Raw genomic sequence first — 9,125 nt, 5'->3', positions numbered from 1 at the left:
GTGTGAAATTTACCAAACATGCAATCAACGTGTATTGATTATTACTGGTGACTGGAATGCAAGTGTTGGGAACAAAGAAGAATCATTGGTAGTTGGAAAATATGGCCTTGGTGATTGAAATGACACGGGATATCACATGATTGAATTTTACAAGACCAATGACTTGTTCATTACAAGTATCTTTTTTCAACAATATAAACAGTGGCAATACACTGGACCTCACCAGATGGGATATACAGGAATCATATCAACTACATTTGTGGAAAGAGGTGATGAAGAAGCTCAATATCTTCAGCCAAAACAAGGCCACGAGCTCATTGTGAAACAGGCCATCAATTGCTCTTTAGCAAGCTGAAGTTGAAGTTGAAGACAATTAAAACTCCACGAGAAACAAAATATTACCTTGATTATATCCCACCTGAATTTAGAAACCATCTGAAGAACAGATTTGATGCACTGAACATAAATGACCAAAAAATATGAATTGTGGAATGAAATCAAGAGCATCATACATGAAGAAAGCCAAAGGGCATTAAAAAGACAGGAAAGGAAGAAAAGACCAAAATGCATCTCAGAAGAGATTATGAAACTTGCTATTGAATGAAGAGTAGCTAAAGCAAATGGAAAAATTGACAAGATTAAAGAGCTGAACAGAAAATTACAAACAGCAGCTCAAGAAGATGTCAATTACAATAATGAAATGTACAAAGACCTGGAGTTACAAAACCAAAAGGAAACAACATGCTCAGCATTTTTCAAGCTGCAAAAACTGAAAAAAAAAAATTCAAGTTCTGAGTTGTAGTACTGAAATATTGTATGGACAAAATATTGAATGACGCACAAAGCATCAAAAGAAAATGGAAGGTATACACAGAGTCACTGTATAAAAAAGAAATGGTCAATGTTCACCTATTTTAGGAGGTGGCATATGATCAAGAATCAATGGTACTGAAGGAAGAACTCAAAGCTGCACTGAGGGAACTGGCGAAAAACAAGGCTCCAGGAACTGACATAATCCATATTGAGATGTTTCAACAACCAGATGCTGTGCTGGAGGCACTTACTTGTCAGTTACCTACCCAACTGACTGGAAGACATCTACGTTTGTACCCATGCAAAGAAAGGTAATCCCACAGAATGTGGTTATTATCGAACAGTATCATTAATATCACACACACGTAAAATCTTGCTAAAGATAATTCAAAAATGATTGAAGCAGTATATTGACACAGAACTTACAGAAATGAAAGCTGGATTCAGAAGACTATGTGAAATGAGGAATATCACTGTTGATGTCAGATAGATCTTGGCTGAAAGCAAAGAATACCAGAAAAATGTTTACTTGTGTTTTATTCACTATGTAAAAGCATTCAAATGTGTGGATCATAGCAAATTATGAATAATGAGAAGAATGGAAATTCCAGAACACTTCATTGTGTTCATGAGGAACCTGTACACAGACGAGGATGCTGGTGTTCGAACAGACAAGAGGATACTGCATGGTTTAAAATCAGGATCACAGTGTGTCAGAGCTGTATCCTTTCACCATACTTATTCAATCAGTTTGAGGAACAAATAATCCAAGAAGCTGGACTATATAAAGAAGAGCGCAGCATCAGGATTGGAGAAAGAATCATTAACAACCTGTGACATGCCAATGATACAACCTTGCTTGCTGAAAGTGATGACGTGAAGCACTTACTGAAGAAGATTAAAGACTACAGTCTTGAGTATGAATTACAACTCTACATAAAGAAAACAAAAATCCTCATGACTGGAGAAATAAGCAACATCACAATAGATGGAGAAAAGGTTAATGTTGTCAAAGATTTCATTTTACTTGGATCTACAATCAACACCCATGGAAGCAACAGTCAAGAAGTCAGACACAGTATTCCACTGGGCAAATCTGCTGCAAAAGACCTCTTTAAAGTGCTGAAGAGCAAAGATGTCACTTTGAAGACTAAGGTGCACCCAACCCCAGCCAGGATATTTTCATTTGTCTCATATGCATGTGAAAGCTGGACAATGAATAAAGAAGACCGAAGAAAAATTGATGTTTTTGAGCTGTGTGTTGGCGAAGAATAGTGAAAATACCATGGGCCACTAGAAGGAACAAACGTGCCTTACAAGTGCAGCTGGAAGTGAATGCTCCTTGGAAGCGAGAATGGCGAGACTGTGTCTCACCTAGTTTGGTCATGTTTTTAAAAGGGACCATTCCCAGTTGAAGGATATCATGCTTGGTAAAGTGGAGGGTCCGTGAAAAACAAGGAGCTCTTCAAGAAGATGGATTTACACAGTGGCTGCAAGGATGGGCTGAGGTATAGCAGGGATTGTGAGGCTAGCGCAGGCCCAGGTAGTGTTTCATTCTATTGTACACAGGGTCACTATGAGTTGGAGCCAACTCAACAGCACCTAACAATAACAACACTATAGGGATATTAGCCCTCAGCTAGTAGCTGTGTCCTATTACAATCTATATTACAGATTACACAGATCTATAAAGCAGATCTCATTTATATTTTAAAAAGATTACTCTGCTAGGTAAAGAATAGACTGTATCAAATCACAGATAGATATACAAAGGGAAACCAATTAGGTGTTACTGCAATCATCCAGGTAAGAGATGATGGGTTGAAGCGGCAATTGTCTTGTATATATTTCAGCATAATTATAAAAAACAGAGATGATATGGTGGCTGAACCAGGGTAGAACCACATGTGATGATGAGAAGTGGTCAGATCGTTTGTCCCCCATTCAAGCATAACCAAGTAGACTCTATTCAGTTTATCACATTTCCAAATTCTAAAAAATATTAGTATCAATGTAACAGTAGTCTATATGGATCCTTAATTCCTTTAGTAAAACCTATATACTTCTGATATATTTAACATAAAAAAGGTGTGCTACTGAGTTTCCCACCATTTTATCATTTTCTCCCATGAAATTCATATTCCTTTATTACTTTCCTATTTATCCATTTTAAAATGGTGTGGGGACGGGAAAAGGAGAGAGGGATTTTTAAAGTCTATCTATTTATTTCAGTGAATTTTTTTTCTTCTTTTCTTCTTTTTCCCTGTATATTTCAACAGATGCTTCTTTTACAAACCAAAAACTAACATGTAAATAACCAATAAACCTTCTACATCAAGAAAACATTTGGGCACTGGCAGGACATTTTTCTCCATTTCCAAATATTACCACTAACACCCTAATAAAATTTACTATTTCTTTATACTCCTACTTGGTAATCTGTACTAGTTTCCTTTTATTTACATTTCATTATAGTCAAACTTGAAAAATATATGCTATAACAAGAGTGCTGGACATTCATGAAAGAATGGAAGTATCAGAAAAAAGGAATCCTACTTTAAAAAAAATTAATGGACTTCTTTTTTTTTTTTTTTATTTTTAATGTAGTAGCTTTCTAGAACAGTACTGGAAACTTAGTTGCAGTTTTTAGGTGGTACATTTTTTTTACTCTGAGTAAACACCAAAAAAAAAAAAAAACAATTACTGCCCTCAAGTCGGATCCGACTCACAGCGACCCCTCCTTGTGTTTCCAAGGCAGTATCTCTACAGAAGTAGATTGCCCAATCTTCCTTCCGAGGAGTGGCTGGTGGGTTTGAACTGCCAGCGTTCTGATTAGCAGTCAAATGCCTTAGGCACTATGCTACCAGAGCTCCCAAACAGTGCTAGTAAAATTGCTTGAGAGTTGAAGGTTATAAAAAAAGGAATAAAATTTAATGTACAGAACTCCATCATGCAACCATTAGAGGACTTCATAAAGGATTTTTGTCAACAAAAGCTACAAACTGTTCTCTATAACTAAAAAGAAAACTTCAGGATCCATTTTTATTTGATAACCTTTTATAATGATGCCATTAAAAGCTGAACAATGCTTTACAATTTATAGCTCTCAGACATACATTCTTACTTATTCTAGAATAAAGTATTAAATTATACAAGAACTATCTGACTCTTAATGAATCCTAAGAATGATAAAAAAAATCTTTAAAAACAAAAAATAAAAACATTCACTAGAATATAAATATCTTCACAGAAATGTTATTTTTTAATTTTTTTGTAAAACCATACACAATTAGTGAGTTAATGGCTAAGGGGGTCGGGAAGCAGAAGGTGAGAGCTCCGTTTCACTAAAAGAGACTTACCTTCTGATGTTTTCCATCGTTTCCATAAATCCTCAACAGTTATATGTTTATCTTCTTTGTGCAGATGGCTGTGCTTATTAGAAGCATCTTTATATTTCATATCTTCTCTGATAAACTATAGAAGAAAAAACACTACGTTAAATATACTTTATTTTTGTCTCCATAAATGAGGAAAAAATGAAATTTGAAATCCAGTGGATGACTACTTTCAGGTAACAATTGGTACATTTTTGTTATTTTATATTCCCATTATTCTTACATGTTTGTAAAATTTATCTAATAAAATGTCTTCTACTATTAATCATAATAACAATGACAATAGCAATAAAAGCAATTATTTAATGTTCATAATTTATTACACATTATTCTAAGTTACATAACACGTGTAGCTATATATTTACACACACACACAGAGGCAGCCATTTACCTTCATGATAGACCAAGGAAACCATTGTTGTTGTTAAGTACCATCGAGTCGTTTCGACTTGCAGCGACCACTATACACAGCAGAACGAAACACCGCCAGGTCCTGAGCCAGCCCCACGATTCTTGCTACACTTGAGCCCATTGCCACCACTGCTATGTCAATCCACCTTGTTGAGGGCCTTCCCCTCCTTTGTCAACCCTCCACCTTACCAAGCATGACATCCTTCTCCAGGGAATGGTCCCTTCTGACATGATCAAAGTATGTAAGATGAAGTCTGGCCATTCTCACTTCCAAGGAGCATTCCGGCTGCACTTCCTCCAGGACAGATTTGTTAGATGTTTCAGCAGTCCACGGTACTTTCAGCATTCTTCGCCAGCACCACATCTCTAAAGCATCAACTCTCCTTCGGTCTTCCTTATTCATTGTCTAGCTCTCACATGCATGTGAGGCGAGTGAAAATACCATGGCTTGTGTCAGGGCCCACCTTAATCCTCAAGGAGACATCTTTACTCTTCAGCAAACCATTATTTGCAGAGTAAACCATCATTATCCGCATTTTATAGATGAGAAGACCAAGCTTCCAAGAAGTTAAGTAATTTGCTCAAGGTTGAAAAACATAATGAAGCTGAGATTCATCACAGTCTGATTTTGCTTACCAGGCATAAGTGCCTCGATCTTCCACATTTTTAGAAAATACTTAGTGAAAGGTATATTTTGTTGTTTTTGTTGTTGTTGTTGTTAGGTGCCTTTGAGTCACTTCCCACTCACAGTGACCCTATGGACAGCAGAACAAAACACTGCCTGGTCCTGCACCAACCTCACAATCCTTGCCATACCTAAACCCATCGTTGTACCCACTGTGTCAATCCATCTTATCAAGGGCCTTCTATTCTTTCATTGACCATCATCTTTACTAAGCATGATAGCCTTTTCCAGGGAATGGTCTCTTCTTACAACATGACCAAAGTAGATCAGACAAAGTCTGCCCATTCTTGCTTCCAAGGAGCATTCTGGCTGCACTTCTTCCAGGACAGATTTTTTAGTTCTTTTAGCAGTACATGGTACTTTCAGTGTTCTTCGCCAGCACAACTCAAAAGCATCGACTCTTCTTCGGTCTTCTTTATTCATTGTACAGCTCTCACATGCATATGAGGCGATTGAAAATACCATGACTTGTGTCCAGGAGCTCTGGTGGCATAGCACCTAAGGCATATGACTGCTAACCAGAAGGCTGACAGTTCAAATCCACCAGCCACTCCTAGGAAAGAAGGTTGGGCAATCTACTTCCGTAGTGATACTGCCTCAGAAACCCAAAGAGGGGTTGCTATGAGTCAGTTACAACTCGACGGCATTGAGTTTTTTTGTTTTGCTTTGTTTTTGAGTGTCAGGTGTACCTTAGTCCTCAAGGAAACATCTTTGCTCTTCAGCACTTGAAAGCAGTGTTCTGAAGCAGATTTGCTCAGTGCTATAAGTCGTCTGATATCTGGACTGATGCTTTGATTGGTGTTGATTATAGAACCAATTAATATGAAGTCTTTGAAAACTTCAATCTTTTCTCCATTTATCATGATGCTGCTTATTGGTCCAGTTACGAGGATTTTTGGATTCTTTATATTAAGGTATAATCCATACTGCACACTGTAGTCTTCAATCTTCATCAGTGTTTCAAGTCAACCTCACTCTCAGCAAGCAAAGTTGTGTCGTCAGCATATTGTAGGTTAAGAGACTTCCTCCAATCCTAATGTCACCTTCTTCTTCATATGGTCCAGTTTCTCGGATTATTTCCTCAGTGTACAGATTGAATAAGTATGGTGAAAGGATACAATCCTAACACACTCCTTTCCTGATTTTAAACCACGCACTATCCCCTTGTTCTGTTCGCACAACAGCCTCCTGGTCTATGTACAGGATCCTTGTGATTACAATGAAGTGTTCTGGAATTCCCATTCTTCTCAAGGTTATCCATAATTTGTTATGATCCTCACAATCAAATGCTTTTGCATAGTCAATAAAACACAAGCAAACATCTATCTGGTATTCTTTGCTTTCAGCCAAGATCCATCTGACATCAGCAACGATATCCCTCATTCCACACTTCTTTTGAGTCCAGCTTGCATTTCTGGAAGTTCTCTGTGACTATATTGTAACTGTTTTTGAACTATCTTCAGTAAGATTTTACTTGCATGCAACATTAATGATATAGTTTGATAATTTCCACATTCTGTGGGATCACCTTTCTTTGGAATGGGACAAACACGGATCTCTTCCAGTCAGCTGGGCAGGTAGCTGTCCTCCAAATCTCTTGCACACCGAGTGAGTACCTCCAGCACAGCATCTGTTTGTTGGAGCCTTGTTTTTCACCACTTTCTTCCTTCAGTGCAACTTAACCTTCCTTCAATACCATTGGTTTTTGATCATATGCCACCTCCTGAAATGGATGAACATCAACCAATTCTTTTTGATACAGTGACTCTGTGTATTCCTTCCATCTTCTTCTATGTTTCCTGTATCAGTCAATATTTTGCCCAAACAATCTTTCAATATTACAACTCGAGGCTTAACTTTTTTCAGTTCTTTCAGCTTGAGAAATGACAAGCATGTTGCTCCCTTTTGGTTTTCTAACTCTAGGTCCTTGCACATTTCATTATAATAATTGATATTATAATAATTCATTATAATAATATTTGTATTTTCAAGCTGTTCCTTGAAATCTTCTGTTCAGCTCTTTTAGCCTGTCATTTCTTCCATTTGGTTTAGCTACTCTCTGCTCAAGAGCAAGTTTCAGAGTCTCTTCTGACATCCATTTTGGTCTTTTCTTCCTTACCTTTTTAATGACCTTTTGCTTTCTTCATGGATGATGTTCTTGATGAAATCCCACAATTCCTCTGGTTTTTGGTCTTTGGTATTCAGTGCATCAACTCTACTCTTTAGATGGTCTCTAAATTCAGGAGGGATATATTCAAGGTCAGATTTTGGCTCTCGTGAACTTCTTTTAATTGTCTTCAAGTTGAACTTGCATATGAGCAGTTGATGGTCTGTTCTACAGTCAGCTCCTGGCCTTGACCAAAGATACTGAGATTTTCCATTGCCTCTTGCCACATATGTAATCAAATCTCATTCCTATCCACTCCATCTGGAGAAGTCCATGTGTATACCTGCCATCTGTGTTGCTGAAAAAAAGGTATATGCAATGAATAAGTAGTTGGTCTTGCAAAATTCTATCATGCGATCTCCAGTGTTATTTCTATCACCAAGGCTGAATTTTCCAACTACTGGTGAGTCTTCTTTGTTTCCAAATTTTGCGTTCTAGTCACCAGTGATAATCAGCACATCTTGATTACACCTTCAGTCAATTTCAGACTGCAGAAGTTAGTACAAATCCTCGATTTCATCATCTTTGGCTTTGGTAGTTCGTGTGTAAATATGAGTAATAGGTTTAACTGGTCTTCCTTGTAGGTGCATGGATACTATCCTATCACTGACAGCACTGTATTTCATGATAGACCTTGAAACATTTTTTGTGACAATAAATGCCACACTATTCCTCTTCCAATTTGTCATTCCCATCACAGTAGATCATATATGGTTGTCTGATTCAAAATGGCCAAAACTAGTCCATTTCAGCTCACTAATGCCTAGGATGTTGATCTTTACTTGATTTTTACATGATAGATGGGCCAAGAAGCAAGTGGAGCAGATGAATCTAATATGGAGAGAAAGGAAATAAGGAAATTCAACAGAGATGCAGTGCAACGAATTCTTTAATATGGCCCTTTTTGCCTAGTCTTTCACTTTGTAATGTTTTGTAAATCCTAGCCTCTGAGCCTATGGTTATGGTCCCATTTTAGAGTGAGTGCTCCATTATGTTAATAAGGCACGGTTAGAATGGGATCTATCTTGAATCATTGCCTTACTAGAGAGTATGACTCAAGTCACTACCCTTAGTTTCTCTTAGGGTATGTGCTGCATCCAATATATATGAATGCTCTGACAAAGTTCTCTCTTGCTCTGAATCCTGCATCTAGTTTTTCATCGTGTGACCTCTGGTTCTTGGAACTTGAGTAGCAGTCTATGATCTGACCTGATTCACAAGCTTCTGCAGCCTTGTGAGCCAGCAGCCTATTGTCTGACCTGCCAGTTTGGGGTCATCAGCCCCTGCAACCAGGTAAGTGAGGAGAACCTCCAGACTGACGCCTGACCCATGGATTTCCACAACCATGAGCCACTTCCTTGGCAGTTTGTGAGTTCTGTGAGACATTACAGCAAATTACATAACCCTAAGATGGGAAGCCCAAGAGGAACCTGGTCTCCGGGAGCAAGGTAAGCACGGGCGGGCTGGTGCTTACTCACTGATCTGCACTGAACACTTTCCCTTGCTGCCCTCCCGAGAGGGACCGGGTCTCTGGGAGCAATGTAAGCACGGGCGGGCTTGTGCTTACTCACTGATCTGCACTGAACACTTTCCCTTGTTGCCCTCCCGAGAGGGACCGGGTCTGCGGGAGCAAGGTAAGCACGGGCGTAGCACA

The 9,125-nt window shown here is 38.4% G+C and overlaps 1 protein-coding gene across 1 annotated transcript in view; it reads right to left on the bottom strand.

The window, feature by feature from the left end:
• Positions 1-9,125, bottom strand: part of STIM2 (stromal interaction molecule 2) — a 300,518-nt gene that overhangs the window by 89,760 nt on the left and 201,633 nt on the right. The window contains exon 3 of the mRNA XM_007955656.2: positions 4,173-4,287. Within this exon, the coding sequence (XP_007953847.1) occupies positions 4,173-4,287 (115 nt within the window). The remainder of the gene's footprint in view (positions 1-4,172; positions 4,288-9,125) is intronic.

Source organism: Orycteropus afer, unplaced genomic scaffold (assembly GCF_000298275.1).
Source record: "Orycteropus afer afer isolate SDZICR_OR568_19922 unplaced genomic scaffold, OryAfe1.0 scaffold00525, whole genome shotgun sequence".
Taxonomy (NCBI): Eukaryota; Metazoa; Chordata; class Mammalia; order Tubulidentata; family Orycteropodidae; genus Orycteropus; species Orycteropus afer.
The sequence above is the reverse complement of the archived record's forward strand: the minus strand, read 5'-3'. Positions and strand labels throughout refer to the sequence as shown.